This window comes from Glycine max, chromosome 6 (genome assembly GCF_000004515.6).
Source record: "Glycine max cultivar Williams 82 chromosome 6, Glycine_max_v4.0, whole genome shotgun sequence".
NCBI lineage: Eukaryota > Viridiplantae > Streptophyta > Magnoliopsida > Fabales > Fabaceae > Glycine > Glycine max.
Window position 1 is genome coordinate 16,331,270 of NC_038242.2, and position 17,094 is coordinate 16,348,363.

The window sequence follows — 17,094 nt, forward strand, 5'->3', positions numbered from 1 at the left end:
TCTTTCGAAAATAAATTTATATTTTATACATTTAAAATAAAAATAACTATTTATCCTAACAAATAATAACAATAAAAGATAGATAGATGTCTTAAAAAGAATATTTCCCTTAATCTCATTATCCCCGTTCACAATCAATAGGTAGTAGAATTTTCAATTATTTATTTATCAAGTACATCACATGTTACCTCTTATATTTAAAACATATGTGTCCCCTCATCCAAGCTGTGTCTCCCTTCTCTCTCTTATATTAATCACTCACTCACACATTCGCCACTTCCACACAGCATAGATCACCTTTCCTTTTTTCCCACAGAAAAAAACACCACCTTTCTTTTTCCGACTAAAGGTTCGCCGGAAAATGCCTCTATCCTCCTCTTCCTCCTCCGCCGTAGACTCCGCCGTCTCCGGCGAGATCATGCTCTTTGGCGTTAGAGTCGTGGTGGACTCCATGCGGAAGAGTGTGAGTATGAACAACCTCTCGCAGTACGAGCTTCCTCGCGACGCTGCCAACGCCAAAGACGACGCCGCAGGATACGCCTCCGCCGATGATGCAGCTCCGATCAACTCCGACAAGAACCGCGACCGCAAGCGAGGTCCGACCAACACCTTCTCTCTCTCTCTCTCTGCCACGCTTTGTTATTTTAACAAATAATTACTTTTTTTTTGGTTTTTTTACATATAATTGATTGGTCACTCCGTCAAAAATTAGATGCTTTTATTTTTATAATAATTTTTTTTGATAAATCATTTTGATGTTTTTATTAGGCTATACTTAAATACATTATTTATGTCTGTAATTAGTGCCGATTTTAATTACTAAAAACTAAGTAGCTATTATTGATATGGATTTTAATTTTGATCAGAGAGAGGATCATATCATATTGGCTATTTTTTTTTTTTGAAAGATCATATTGGCTATGTTAGTTAATCTAAGTTTTGTATTTTTTTTATATTTTTTTTAATGTAAGGTTTGTGGGTTTTGATATGGAATATGAATGTTTATTATCCGTAACTAGTGTCGATTTTAATTATTCAGACCTAAGTAGCTATTATTGATACGAAATATTAATTTTGATCAGAGTTGATCATATCTTGTTAGCTTATATATGTTAATGTATCTAAGTTTTGTATTTATTTTATTATATTTTTAATGTGAGGTTTGTGGGTTTGTTACAGGATATGAATATGAATGTGATTATTTATTTGTTATGTTAAGAGGGTGTTGTTGATGTTTGATGTATAATCAGGGATTCCATGGACTGAGGAAGAGCACAAGCTATTCTTGGTGGGGTTGCAGAAAGTGGGGAAAGGTGATTGGAGAGGGATCTCAAGGAACTATGTCAAAACGAGGACGCCAACACAGGTTGCTAGCCATGCTCAGAAGTACTTTCTCCGCCGCACCAACCTCAATCGCCGTCGCCGGAGATCCAGCCTCTTTGACATCACCACCGACTCGGTAACCTCTCCATCTTGTTTTTCATGTTGTCATGTTATGCTAAACTTTGCTGTTACTTTTGTGGCATGAATTATGTATTTCTGAGTCAAAGGATTATTAATAGTTGTTATTGATGGGATATTGAAATTTGAGGCATGGTTTCATTTGCCGTGTTAGGAAAACCAAGTATAGAATAGAAACCAAAGGAAAAAGGTGAAAGAAAAAAAAATTACCACACTGTTCAGTTTAAGTTGGGTTTTATTTTTTTTAAAATTTGTATAGCATATTTGTAAGTGTTTCTTAAAGTAAACAGTCCCGTGTTTTCTGTTTTAATTTTACCAGCAATTGCAAATTTGAACGTATTCTCACTTTGTTTTGGTTCAAAACTTTGAAATCCGGTGAAAAGAGGGTGGTAGCTTTTATTGGTAATTGTTTGTAAAAACGGGAAAGGGAATAAAAAGTGTTTCGTGAAACCAAAAGAAACTCGTGCCATTTGGTTATTTATCTTGTCTTGAGTTTTTTTAATTAAAGTCCTTTGGTTTTTGAAGAGAAATTCAACAGACAGAATCACATGATTTCAGGCTTTATAGGTAAACAAGTTAACTATTTTAAACTTGGGAGGATTGGAGAAACATTGGTATTAATTTAGTACCAATTAATCTTTTTGTTTCCATGTTTGGTACCCGGGGGAAGACTTATCCAGTATTATATTGACAGCTACCTATATTTAAAGATTTTTTCAACATTTACTGTGAGATCAATAATCAATTAGCCTTTAGGGTATGATAGCAACCTCAGTCATTTTTAATGATCTTGTTCAATTTTCTGTGTCAGGTCTCTACAACCCCTATGGAGGAAGGAGTACAGATCCAGCATCAAGATAATGTGTCTCTCTTTCATCCAGTGTACCCTGTAACCCCTGAAGGAAGCAACATGAATGGATTTCCAAAGATGTCCATGTATCCAAAGGATGTTGGTTCTGGAGTCATGTCAGTTCAAGCTGGGAATCCAATGGAAACACTCACTTTGGGACAAGGAAATGTGGAACAGAATGGGCCAAGTACTAAGCTAGTTTGTACAACCCCTATTGTTCCAGATCATAGAGGCTCCACAGTGTCTGATATCACTGCAAGTTTGAGTTCCATTGATCCACCAACACTGTCTCTGGGGTTATCTTTGTCATCCAGTCCAAGACAAACATCATCATCAATACATGCAGCTTTACATGCACTGCCATACTTCAACAATCAAGATAGCATCATAAGTGCTGCTTGAAAAAGATAAACATATATCTGTGGCCCATTATCTATAGCTACTTTGGATTCACAGAGATGTTTATCACTAATCTACTTTCTCTTTTTGGCGGGAGAAATATAAAACATGTTAAAGGAAAAGATGATGAATTAGATCCTTCTGAAGGCAAGGTAATAAGTCATGAGACCAATTTGATCCTTCTGTTCCTTGTACAGACCATGGAAAGGTCCTGTCATGTTTTTGTTTATTGTTTATTGGCCACTTTTATGTTTGTAGTTACTATAACTGAAAATAACCAAGTACTTCCTGTTAATTTTTAATGAATATAAATCTGGACTATATCAAAGCATGATTTCTAGCCCTTTTATGCACTGTATGTCATCTTAGTAGATTGACACAATTTTTTTTTTTTCTTGGTGATTACATAACCTAATTTACTCATGCAATTACTGTTGTAGACTTGTAGTAGTATCAGAATTTTCTGGTTTACGCGTCTTGCAATTGCATTATCCTTGTTTGTCCACGACAATCCCCATACAGTTTCCATCGTTCCTGTGGGGCGAGTTAAAGATTGATTAGGAAAACATGAAATTCTTGTTGCCCCACGCTACTTGTCCTACAGTTCCTATGTTTATTTCTAGTGATAGTGGGATCTGATGATCTATTTTTGTGGCTATAGTCACAGTTGCGAGCACCTTGCGGGGCCAGGGTTGTCAATTCAGTTATTGGACAAAAGAAGTGTCCTACAACATGCTAAGCACCTATAATAATAAATAATTAAATTTTTTAGTTAAGATCAAGTGGACGTTTTTGTATCATAATGCTTTGAGATTTTTCTTTCTTTTTGGTTTTAAAAAAGTGGCCGGTGAAAACAAATGTTGTGTTTCGATGTTAGATCCAATGTTAATTTTTTTGTTTGTCTTAAGGTACGGCTATCTTTAGAAGGAAGACACCCATAGACACGTTGACTGATAAATGTTTATGTGTTCATACCATGCTATGTACCTAGTAGATGAACTTAATCAACCTATTTATTACAAACGCAGCTAGTTAATGTTAAAACTGCATGACAACGTCAACTTGTCCTTAAATATGAGTTATTACATGATTAATTTATTTCTTAAGAAAGCAGTTCACTAAATTCTACTATTGGATCATGAACTTCAGTCTCAGTTTTCAGGACATTAATTCAAACTTTATCCTAATTTTATTTTTATCTAAATCATATGTATCATTTGCTAGAAGCAATTCTATTAAAGTAGGATATGATCATTATGAATGATGAAATGTTTCTTTCAAGTATTTAATGTAGTTGTACTTAGAACTCAAATCAAAGATTTTTGTTAAACTGAAACAACTTTAGGCCAGTTGAACCACACGGTTGGTGGTAATCTTAACTTAGTTTCAGAACTAAGGAAAGGAGTGTACATACATCCCATAGTCTCGTGTGAGAAGTTTCTACATAAACGGTTAACGAAGGAACAATAATTGCTAAGCAAAATCTTTCCATCTCTTTTTGTACGTACCTAGAAAAAGATTGCGTGGCATATCTCGTTTCTGCCACAGAATCTTGTCCGCTTGGACTATATTCTACAGTTTTTATTTGATCATATTTGCTTATGGTTGAAAATAAATTATAGTTCGTTACTGTGATTTGTGGTCCAGTGCTTGTTGGCATGTTGCTATTTGAATAATGTTCACATATAGGTGAATGTTGAATCGGACCTTACATATAGGTTTATCAAATTATCATTGATAGGTAGGTTTTAGTCCATTATGTTGTATATACTAGGGATAGATTCCTATTACTTTTCAATAGCTGTCTTCCCATTCAATTGAACGTCGAGCAACTATTGCTAAATGTGTGTAATTTCTCTTCCTCATCAACCTTTGCGTATTCTAGTCACCAATCACCATCGACTCAGAACAACAAAGGCTGCATCAACTTTTTCCTTTACAAATAATCTGTTAGTGTAACCTCTACCCACATTACCAAGAGGCCCACTTGGAATATCATCAGGCCCACCTGGCTGAGAGGCTTTGTCCAATGATCCATCAATAATGCCTAATCACTTTAGCTCCTTTTAAATATTTTCCTTTTGGAAGTTGTATCGCTTAGGCATGACAAATAACATGTATCCGTACTGCTTGAATTTGTCCCAATTTTGATAAGAAATATTTATTTTTTAACTGGATATTAATACAGGTACTAGTATTACTTAAACTTTTTAAATGAGAATGAGAATGATAATAAGTATCAAATTATACGTTTACTCGTATACACCATCATTATATTTTTTTTTCACAATATATATATACATAATATATGTTAAATATTTTATTGTTATAATTTTTGAAAATATAAGTCAATTAGTTTAATAGTTAAATAAAAAACTTAAAAATATATATTTAACTAAAAATATAATTGAATGAATAATATTTTATCGTTAATTTCTTTATTATTTATTATATTTATACACTGTTTGAATTAAAAAATTAATATGTCATTTATTTACAAACATATAAGTCAATCAAAATTATAAAACCTGATGGGAATGATGATTGATATTAAAATTTTAAAATCATCTCTTTTATAGGCAAACTCGTATCAATCTTACTTTTGTGGAAAGTTTACTTTCTTAATCTTAAAAGTATATATATATATATATATATATATATATATATATATATATATATATATATATATATATATATATATAATTTAAAATATTTTACAAAATTATTTTATTCTAAAATCGAATAGAAAAAAGAACAAGTATAAGTATTTTAGTTGTTTTAGAGAACGAATCCGGAGATATTACGAAATAATTTCAAATAGAAATAAGAAAGAGTATAAGTATGTAAATTAATGTTTTTTGAGGGACGGGGAGAGCCTGACTTGTTCCCAACCCGCCATGCTATCATCCCTAGTATTGCTTTGATGTAGTTAGGTATTTGGACTAGATTTTAGGATACGGCCATTGTGGCTTTTGCATACTAAAGGTTATGGCCTTGAAAAACTTATTCACCTAGGCTTTCCACACACCAGAGCTACAACAACGAGCTTCTAAGCTTCTTGGGTTTAGCTTTGATATCATCTATAGGCCTAAAAAATACAGCTAGGTTGTTGACACCATTTCACGACCACCTCCAATTTCAGAATAGCTCATCGGCATCTCCTCATGTATCACTATGTTAGTCTGCAAACTCCAACATTACTACCCCATTGAACCACAAGGAAAAAGCCTCATTCACACAAAAACATCCCAACCCAATCAGACTAAGTTCTCATTCAAACAAAACTTGCTTTATTTATGGTACTTGCCTCTTTATCCTTGATTTTGACAATTTCCACCAGAATTTGCTGCACAAATACCATTCTACTCCTTCGATTGGCCATTTCGGCCTCAAGACCACCTTGGCTCGATTGGCATCATCTTTCTATTGGCCTGGTATTTACAATGATACCAAATTGTTTCTCAAACAGTGTCTTAGATGCCAACAAAATAAGTTTTCAATCTCAAGAAATTTGATTTACTCCAACCCCTTCCCACCCCCAGAAAGTTTGGGACAAACTAACTACAGATTTCACAACCCACTTACCATCCTTTTTCAACCACATTGTCATATGTGTGGTTTATGACCGCCTCACCAAATATGCCCATTTCATCGCACTATGTAATAAGTAAAAAATAAAGGGTCAATTGGTTAGTAATTAGATAAGATTAGTAGTTAGTTATGATTAGTATTTTATTTTAAAAAAACAATCAAATAAGATTAGGAAGTTATGATTAGGATTTTATCTTAAACAACAATTAGATAAGATTAGGAAGTGAGAGTATAAATATCAATATGTACTCATAGAAGACATTCAGAAAATAAAATTTATTTAGTTTGTTTCTTCTTTCACTGTGTGAGTAAAGAGTGAGTGAAGTTACATTAGAAATTTATTTCTAATTGTAACAATTGGTATCAGTTTGCTAGGTGACGATGGTGACAACAAAAGAGCTTGAGACACGCATGAATTCTTATGAGAAGATCGTCTCTGATCTTCAAGAATCAATGCAAAATTCTTTCGAGATGATGCAGAAATCTATCGAGGGACTGATGGTTTTGATTGCAACCCAACATAAGGGACCTAAAATTACAACTGAGGATGAAAATCATAGTGGGACTCATGAACCCTTTGTCTTGGTGGTGGATAGGGCACAAATCCCTTTTCCCTCTTTTGATGGTTCTAATTATTGAGAATGAAAGGCAAAATTCGAACAATTTTTTGAATTGGAAGGAACACCGGAAGAGCAACGAAGTCGTTTGTTGCTATTGTCCATGGATGGTAAGGCTTTTGCTTGGCAAAGGCATTACATGCAGAATGTGAATAGCAAACACAAGACGTGGCAACAGATTTTGCAAGATGCAGGCAGTCGATTTGACATTGGTGCATTCGATGACCCGGTGGCAAAACTTGTGAGACTGAAGCAAGAAGATTCCTTGATTGAGTATCTTGAGAGGTTTGACACACTTTTGGCTCGTATTGCTATATCAGAAGAGTTGGCATTGAGCTTCTTTCTCTCTGGTTTGACTGTTGAATTGGAGAAATCTGTCAGGGTTCATAGACCTTCTTCAATTCAGGAAGCTGTCAAAATAGCCAGACTTCAAGATAAGGTTCTTCACGAGATGACCAAGAAATTTTCTCCAACAAAACTGATTCAAGCAGATTCACAAGCCAAGTATTCAAGAAACTGGTTTGTTCCATCACAACATCATAGAACGATTCCAATTACAACTTTGCATCAGCAAAAGACTCAAAACCCAACACAGCCAACACATCCAATCGATTCTAAGGTATCTACTGCCAACAATAATTCTAGGAAGTAGGTTAGTGACAAGATTGCTAGAGGGTTGTGTTGATTCTGTGGTGAAAAATGGGATCCAGATCATAAGCAAAAATGTAAGGTGTGGGGTAAGTTAAATGTTATTTTTTCCTCGCAAGATCAAGAGACTATTGACATACAATCCGAATCTGATGAGGATCACGACAATGATCTCATAAAGCGCAGTTTAGACATAGTCAAGGATGCAGATGTTTGTATTTCCCTTAATGCCCTACAAGGTGTGGCTGGTGGTAGTACACTGCAAATGCAAGGCATGATTAAGAAACAAGCTGTGCCATTCTTGATGGACACCGAAAGCACACACAATTTTATCAGTGCAAATTGGGTAAAAACATTAGGTCTGAAATCTCAAAATATTCAAGGTTTTTCGGTCACGGTTGCATCAGATAAGCAACTTGTGATAACTAAGAAGTGTAGGCAAGTGCAATGGAAATTTAATGATCTTGTATTTGTCGCTAACTTCCTGGTTTTGCCGTGCAGTACTGTTGGTGTGATCCTAGGAATGCAATGGTTTAGGACACTAGGGGAAAGAAGTTGGAATTGTGCTCAGCTAACCATGAAATTTGAACATCAAGGGAAGATGGTTTGCTTACAGGGTGAGCAAGCATCAATATATATGAGTGAACTTACTGGCAAGCTGAAGACAACACAATGTCAAGCTATGTTGCTTGCTATAAGAGGACCATATTGCTATAGTGATTCTTTAGCTGCTAATTTTCAATGCCTAACTCAAAGTCAACAATCTGAGTTGGATGCTTTATTATCAACTTATCAATAATTGTTCAAAGAACCTACCACTCTACCTCCCAAAAGAAGATATGATCATAAGATTTCATTGCTCAATGATAAACCATTTTGCTTGAAACCTTATTGGTACCCGCATGCACAAAAAGAAGAAATTGAGAGGCAGGTGAAATCATTACTTAGCACTGAATTTATTAGAGAAAGTGCTAGTTGCTATACATCTCCACTAGTACTAGTTAAGAAGAAAGATGGTTCTTGGAGGTGTTGCACAGATTTTCGAAAATTGAATGCTCTAACAGTCAAACATAAGTTTCCCATGCCATTAATTGAAGACTTATTAGATGAACTTCATGATGCATGTTACTTTTCCAAGTTGGACCTCCGGAGTGGTTATAACCAAGTTCGAATGGTAGATGAGGACATTTACAAGACAGCCTTTCGAATGCATATCGGCCACTATGAGTAGGTGGTTTTGCCTTTTGGGCTGACCAATGCACCAACTACATTCCACAACTTGATGAATGACATTTTTAAAGAATATCTCAAGAAGTTTATCCTTGTATTTTTTGATGATATTCTGGTATATACAAAAACCTAGTCAAAGCACATTCAATGCTTGAGTACAACAATACAACTCCTCCAAGACAACAGCCTAGTTCTCAATCACAAAATATGCAGTTTTGGGAAGACAAAAATAGATTATTTGGGCCATTTGATCTTGGTTAATGGGGTGCAGCCAGATGAAGATAAAATAGTGGCAATAAAACGCTGGCCTAGGCCAACAGCAGTTAAAGAACTCAGGGGCTTCCTTGGGTTATTAGGATATTACAGGATATTTATCAGAAATTAGGGGAAGATAGCTCAACCTTTGACACAGTTGCTTCAGAAAGATACTGACTTCAAGTGGAATGGGGACATAGAAAAGGCATTTTCTACATTAAAGGAGGCCTTGATCTCAGATCCTGTACTGGCCTTACCTGATTTTGGTCAACCCTTTACTGTGGAGATAGATGCTTCTGGAATTGGCATTGGGGCTGTCTTAATTCAGCGAGGTCATCCAATAGCTTATATTAACAAAGCAATGGGGCTAAAATACCAGCTTTTGTCTGCATATGAAAAGGAGTTCTATGCCATTTTGTTTGCAGTCAAGAAATGGCAACATTACTTTCTTGGGCAACACTTTATCATCAAAATTGATCAAAAGGCACTCAAACACTTGCTAGAAAAACCTCCAACAACTTTAATGCAAAATTGGGGACTTGAAAAGCTAATGGGATTGGACTTTAGCATCAAGTACAAGCAAGGAAAAGAGAATGTGGTAGCTGATACATTGTCACGACAACAACCAGTAGGAAGCTTAACAACAATCTTCCATGTAACATCCTAATTGATGATGGAGGCTAAAGACTCATGGAAGCAAGATCATATGTTACAAAATATAGTGGATAAAATAAGATTGTGTCAACAACCCTATAAGCAGTACACATTTGATGGCCAATTCTTGAGACGCAAAGGTAAGATAGTCATTGGAGCAAACTCAGCAATCATAACCAAAATACTACATCATTTTCATAATTCTGTGATTGGAGGGCATTCTGGAGATTATCTAACTTTAAAGACCAATTCTATTGGAAAGGGTTGCAGAAAGCGGTAAAAAAATGGGTGCAGGAGTGTATCACTTGTCAACAAAACAAGCCTTTATTAAGGATGCCAGCTGGATTACTTCAACCATTATCCATTCCTGATAGGGCTTGGAAGTCTATTTCAATGGACTTTATAGTCAGTCTTCCTAAGTTGAATGGCATGACTGTTATCTTTGTTGTTTGTGATAGACTTACAAAGTATGCACATTTCCTACCATTAGCTCACCCTTTTGGAGCTGCTAAGGTGGCACAGTTGTTCATGGATAACATCGTGAGGTTACATGGATGGTCAAGTGAAATAATATCAAATAGAGATAGTATATTTATGAGTGCATTTTGGACGAAATTAATGAAGAAGCACGCAGTCAAACTTCTGCGGTCAATTGCATTTCATCCCAAGACAGATGGGCAAACGGAGGCCCTTAACAAAGCACTCGAAGTTTATTTAAGATGTGTCACTGATGACCTGCCCAAGAAATGGTCAGAGTATATTTCTTCCGCAGAACTTTGGTACAATACAAAGTTTCATAGTGCAACTCTGTTGACCCCCTTTGAAGCTTTATACGACTATCCTCCACCAATGCCCAATAGTACTCTGACAGGAGATTCTTTGGTGGAAACAGTGGATTATACCATCAAGACAAGAGAGCAGATAACAAAGTTACTTCACCACAACTTGCTTCACGCCCAGGAAAGAATGAAACATTATGCTGACCTCAAACGAGTGGACAAGGAGTTCAAATGTGGAGACCTAGTCTATTTAAAATTTCAGCCGTATGTACAAGCAACTTACTTTGGCAAACCATGCTTTCCACAAATTGGCAGCTAGGTACTATGGGCCTTTCAAGGTGTTGGAGCGAATAGGGAAAGGTTGCTTACAAACTTGAAATACATGACATGTTTCATGTATCTTTGTTAAAGAAACATCATGGTGCCCATACAGTTTCAACTGATTTTCCTGTGTATAATGAGGAAGGGGAAGTTCAATTGCAGCCATTAGCGGTCTTGGATAGGAGAATGAAAAAGAAGGGAAATCGAGCTATCATTGAAGTACTTATCCAATGGCAACATTCCAATCCTGAAGATGCTGTTTGGAAGGAACTTTACGCAGTACAACAACAATTTCCAAATTTTGATTGGAATTCTAATCGGCCTTGAGGACAAGTCCATTTCAGTGGGAGGGATAATTGTAATAAATAACAAATAAAGGATCAATTAGTTAGTAATTAGATAAGATTAGTAATTAGTTATGATTAGTATTTTATTTTAAGAAGACAATTAGATAAGATTAGGAAGTTGTAATTAGGATTTTATCTTAAACAATTAGATAAAATTAGAAAGTAAGAGTAAAAATATCAGTATGTAATTATAAAAGACATTCAGAAAATAAAATAAAATTTATTTATTTGTTTCCTCTTTCAGTGTGTGAATAAAGAGTGAGTGAAGTTACATTAAAAAATTATTTCTAATTGTAACACACTACATACACACTTCGTTCTTCTATTTAGCTCACCGATTTTCAATTGAAATTTGCAGGTTGCACGAAGTACCCAGGTCCATCATCTCATATCGTGACTCAATTTTCCTCAGTAAATCCTGGTAGGAGCCGTTTCACCTACAAGGCACAAAAGTTAAATATAGCATGACCTATCATCCACAGTTCATTACTTCGTCCCTACCACGGTCCCACTTCAAGGCCATTGGCAACTGAGTAACATCAATTATTGTGTATTCGGTTGCTACTTTTTTGAATTTCATGTTCAAGTCTTTTTTAATATATTTGGTTGCACAATATACACATCCAGATCAATTTGACGATCAGATTTTATGTCCATAAAAACAAATAATCATTTGCGACCAGTTATTGTTTGTTACTAAATAATCAATCACTTTAGCCACCATCTTAAAAGATTACACGATTAGTAAAGGAATTGACAATAAATTTAAGTACTTACAAGGCTTGGAGAATTGACAATGCAATATACTACTCTCCTTCCAAAATTGGTTTGCGACAATATTGAGAAGGCTTGTCGGAACTTCATTTGGGGGGATGAGTCCACTAGTAGGAAGATGCATCTGATTGACTGGGATTTTGTTTGCTCTCCGAAGATAAAAGGAGGTTTGGGTCTTCGGAAAATGCACGACGTTAATAAAGCCTTCATGCTTCGGGCTAGCTGGAGATTCTATGATAAAAAAACCTCCCCTTTGGTCATCTGTCATAAGAAATAAATATAGATGTGGAGAATTGGAGTTGGTACTAGAGTCAAATTTTGGAGTGATAGTTGGTTGCTTGGGAGAGGAACCTTGCTTAGATATTTTGTTTCTTCAATGTCAGAAAGTGAACTTAATCTTACAGTGGCAAACTATGTTGACTCAAGCAGAAGATGGATGGTGGAAATATTTTCGGATTACCTTCCAAGTAATATCACAAATCAGATTCCTGTGATGATTCCCCCTTCAGTGAAGGCTTGTTTCCATAATGTTGCTTGGAATACAACCGGTGATGAAAAGAAGATTTCAGTACTTACAATAGAAACTAGAGTTATCAGTCACAATTTAATCGCCAAGGGACTAAGTAAAAATAAAATAAATAATGACAAAAATCAGTCGGTCACAACTTCAGCCTCTTAATAATGACTGTTACTAATCAATAATTGTGATTGTTCTTATTTTGGTTCACACCCCCTAGTTCACAACCAAAATATATTTTTTAAATAAACATGATTTTTTTTTTAACTTGGGTATGTTTTTTTAATCAATGACTAATTCATGGGAATATTGAGATTGATTTAAAGGATTTTTTTCTTTTAATAGAAATTTTTTGGTATGTACAAATTAAAATTGAATTCCTGATCACATTTATCTATCAATTATATCACACGTATTGATAAGACGTGAATTCTCTTTCTTCTTATCATTTTCTGTATATTTGAATACAACCCCATTCTTTCAACCAAATTGACTAAATAATCACCATCCAAATCATAATCCAGCACTTCTTGTATCCCTTTCTACTAGCCAAGCGTCGGTGTAGCTAGATTGGGGTCTCTTATTAGAATTTGAGAGAATGGATTCGAAACAACTTACACTTTCAACTCCGACACAGACCACCGTCAGAACACTTCAGCCTTTTTATTAACATCATCTTCTAATCTCTCTATCTGAATCACCTTAGATGTTGTTGATGATCCACGATTGTTGCTCTCAACAACATGCTTGACCACGGATTTTGGTTGCCTCGGTGGCTCTTGTGACCTTCTTTCATGGACTTGGAGGAGTAGTGGCCCCTTCTTATAGGCTTCACTACACCTTGAAAGATTCTTCATAGCTTTTCCAGTAGTAGAAGTTCGTAGTGTCTTGTGTGCAAAAGACAAAGTGGGTAGGGTTAAGATATTTGCTACTACATGCATCGATTTCTCACAAACAGACATCATGTCATGGCTCTTGGGCTTCACTCTTCTATCCATGATGCATATATGGTTACAAGAAAACACCAATTATGTGCCTATTTATAATTAAGCATAAGATGATTAAGATCTAGGAGACTAGGAGAGATTATGTGGCTAGATAGAGGGAAGAATCTTCGAATTTTAGGGTTTCTTTTGATTTCCAAACTCTACTTAAATAATCCAAAGACATGTACCTATTTCTTTTAGTGGGTATTGAAGGTTTTTTTTGGAACTGTCCTTGTGTCTATCACACTCACATCACTACTACTTGAAAATTTTCAACTAGAGTTGTATTATTTAGAATGATTTTTGGACATGCACCTAAAGATTATAAACATATTCAACGGACAATCTTTATATATTTATGTTTATTTCTATGTTCTTCTTATATCAAATTACTAATTATATCAATTATTTATTTCCTTTGTTTTCCTATTTTAGGAAAGTGTCTATATATAAAAAGAAATGGTAAACATAGTTTTTTAGAAGTTAAAAACAAGTGATTTAAAAAGGTTTAGATGATATAGAAGGAATTTATATATTGTATAAATGTTTATTGTAAATATTATAATCAATTAATAATTTATTGACAATTATTTGAGCATAAATATATATTTGTTTATTATAATTTGTCTAGGTCTGATTTTTTGAAATTATAAGTTAGATTTGTTGTAAAACAAAATAAACATTAAAAAATTAAATAACATTAGTTTCTAAAAAAAATTATCTTAAAAATGGTACATTCAGACGGTTTTTTCATAAAACATTCCTAGAAATAATACATTTTAAAATGATTTTTTGAAAAATTATCTTTAAATCCTCATTGTAAAAAGTATTAAATAACTGTCTTTGAAACACTTTTTTTATAATAATGATATTTTAAGAGTATCCAAGAATTATTTAAATATTGTTTTTTTTATCTTCTTTCATCATATAACCATGTCATTGCATAATTTTTTATCTTTTCTTTTTATATTTTTTGTTATTAAATAGAACTTTACAATAGTTATTTGGGACTACGTAGTAATTTTTCATTTATGAGAAAATATATACTACTATGAGACAAACAATTATTCCGACATGTAATTCAATTAACAAGAAATTACCCAGTTTAAATATTAATTGGGTTATTGAATTAAATATTCAGAAGTTTTATAGTAATTTTATTATCATATATCCATAGAGAATAAATACTAAAATATATTGGTATAACTTTAACAATTATTATTTTAAATATTATTTTGTTAAAATTTATTGTTAGATTAAAATTTTATTTCACATATATTATTATATATGCAAAATTTTATATTAATCCAAAATTATTTATTATTTCATTCATATAAATTAAAATTAACATAATATAAAATTTTTAAAATATATTAAATCATGAATCATTTAATTATATTTTTATTTTATTTAATTTTAATAAAATATGACACAAACGATTTCATTAGAATTTTATATATATATTACCTCAATCCTCTCATGTTAAATCAAACTCCCCTCATGAATTAATACGTAATAGTTAATGATAAATCCTTTAAGCCACATGTTGGTGAGAGGTTCGATATTTCATCAGGCATGTTTCAAAAAGTCTAAAGTGGAGGAAGAACAAGATTCGATAATAATGCTTAGTATCTATTTTTGTGTTTTCAGAATGCTTCTCTCGGTATCGCTTTCTTAATGGCTATATGTACCTTCAACTAATGACTATAAACCATTTGTTTATATTCAGTGTGTATCACGTTTACGTGGAATCTTCTATCTTACTTTATATATTTTAAAAACAAATATCTTTTAAACACAAAAATTAGACAAAAAAAAATTGCCTCTTTATCTGTCTAAATTGAATAGAATAATACTACAAGTTTATAACAAACGCATATTTTATTCTATTCAACTAATTAAATTAGATTTTTTAATATACTTTTTAGATGGTATATATAAAATAGATAAATATATATATATATATATATATATATATATATATATATATATATATATATAATACTATAAATTGAAATCTACTTTTATGACATTTTATCACAGTTTGTTATTTCGATAAATTTATTCATTTTTATAATAATTATTTTAGAAACTACATTTAAAATAATTTCTAATTAATTAATAGTTAAAAATTATAATGATAATTAAATAAAATAATTTTTTAAATAAATATAGAATTTTATTTTAAGAGTGTTTGAGTATAGTAATCTCGTACAAATATTTGGAATGTATATCCTGAAATACTCTTTTTAAGTGTGCATGCCGTGTGAGGAAAACTCTACATTAATCCCCATTGACAGTGTGCTTTTGGGGTCTTGTCCCCCTGACTTTTTATCAAATTTTTTTAATATATATTTTAAATAAGATTTAATTATTCATTTAATTCTTATAATTTTTAAATTTATTTTTTTAATAAGTGAATTTTTAACCCTAAAGTTTACATTTTAATTTTTAAAAGATTCTTACAATTAAAATTCTTTAATTAAGTTAAAAAAATGTAAGTAAAATTGTTTAGAAATTAAAATATAAATTTGAAGGACTAAAAAATTCACTTATTAATTATAGAAATAGAAAGTAAAATTGATAAGTTTGAAAACTATAAAGATTAGATGAATAATTAAAAATAATTATTTTTACCTAAGGGTTTAATTATGTAAATAATAGGGGTTTAATTATGTAAATAATATAATTTAAGTGTAACATAAAAAATCCATTTAAGCGTTATTTATTTTTCTAATTTTTAACAAAATATTATATTTCATTGTAGTATATATTGTCGAGATAAATTTTTTTCTTTCTTTTTTATAGAAAAAATATTTGACTATCATTTTCTTTAATAGTTAATATGTTATTGATAAGATAAATTTCAAAACATACCTACAAATATTTTATTTTTCAATTATCATTCTTTCTATATATATATTTTTTGTTTTTTTTACCTTTGTTCTTATTATTATTTGGAAGGTTTTAACATATTTTCACGAATGCAAGAATGTCAGTAACATAATTTATTCTAAGTTAGTAATTTTCGTTTAACATAAGATTTTTCACAAACAAAATATTCAACGTAAATACTAATTTTTATTAGAAATTCATAGGATTCTTGATGACATGTAAAATTGGTGATTATCATTTATAATTTTGGGACTTTCAAAAACTATTGAATTTATCTATTTTGTAAATATATTATCTATTATAGTTTTTAGATTATTTTGAAAAATACTTTTATGAATTTCGTTATTTCATGCTAGTTAATATATTTATTAGATGAATTTTAATTTTTGTATTTGACACCCTAATCATTAAATTATGGGTCCGCCCCTATCCATAGAAGGAAATCATACTCCAAAGTGAATAATATAATTAAATTAGTTGTTAATTTATATGGTAGTTACGATCAATCATATAAGCAGTATTTATATAATTAAATTAACAATATTTTAAAGATCAATGCTTTTTTTTGGTGGAATAGTGGGAAAAAACACCACAAGCACTAACAATCCTGTGAGAAAGCGTTGAATACCGATGTTATTCATATTTCGTAGTTTTTATGAGTGAGAAATTAAACCTAAAACATATTTATTTTCTTTATAGACATTAAATTAATCTTATAACCCGTTAAAAGTGTATTATGTTGAATTTGATTTATTGGTATACTAGCATTT

At 32.3% G+C, this 17,094-nt stretch overlaps 2 protein-coding genes and 1 long non-coding RNA gene across 3 annotated transcripts; 2 read left to right on the forward strand and 1 right to left on the reverse strand.

Moving 5' to 3' along the window:
• Window positions 1-297: 297 nt before the first annotated feature.
• Window positions 298-3,035, forward strand: MYB183 (MYB transcription factor MYB183). The gene is given in 3 exon segments (NM_001249070.1): window positions 298-596; window positions 1,251-1,459; window positions 2,273-3,035. Coding segments are annotated over 3 exon segments (885 nt in total). The 5' UTR covers window positions 298-361; the 3' UTR covers window positions 2,714-3,035.
• Window positions 3,036-7,021: 3,986 nt separating this feature from the next.
• Window positions 7,022-9,718, forward strand: LOC106799015 (uncharacterized). Its single transcript, XM_014776960.1, has 3 exons — window positions 7,022-7,437; window positions 7,753-7,912; window positions 9,182-9,718. Exons 1-3 carry the CDS (start codon window positions 7,022-7,024, stop codon window positions 9,716-9,718), a joined length of 1,113 nt encoding a protein of 370 aa, XP_014632446.1.
• A 1,640-nt stretch (window positions 9,719-11,358) lies between these two features.
• LOC102666553 (uncharacterized) lies at window positions 11,359-13,546 on the reverse strand. The gene is made up of 3 exons (XR_414757.4): window positions 12,278-13,546; window positions 11,930-12,187; window positions 11,359-11,589 (listed from the first exon to the last, which is right to left on the reverse strand). It is a non-coding gene; the product is annotated as an uncharacterized lncRNA (long non-coding RNA).
• Window positions 13,547-17,094: the final 3,548 nt, after the last annotated feature.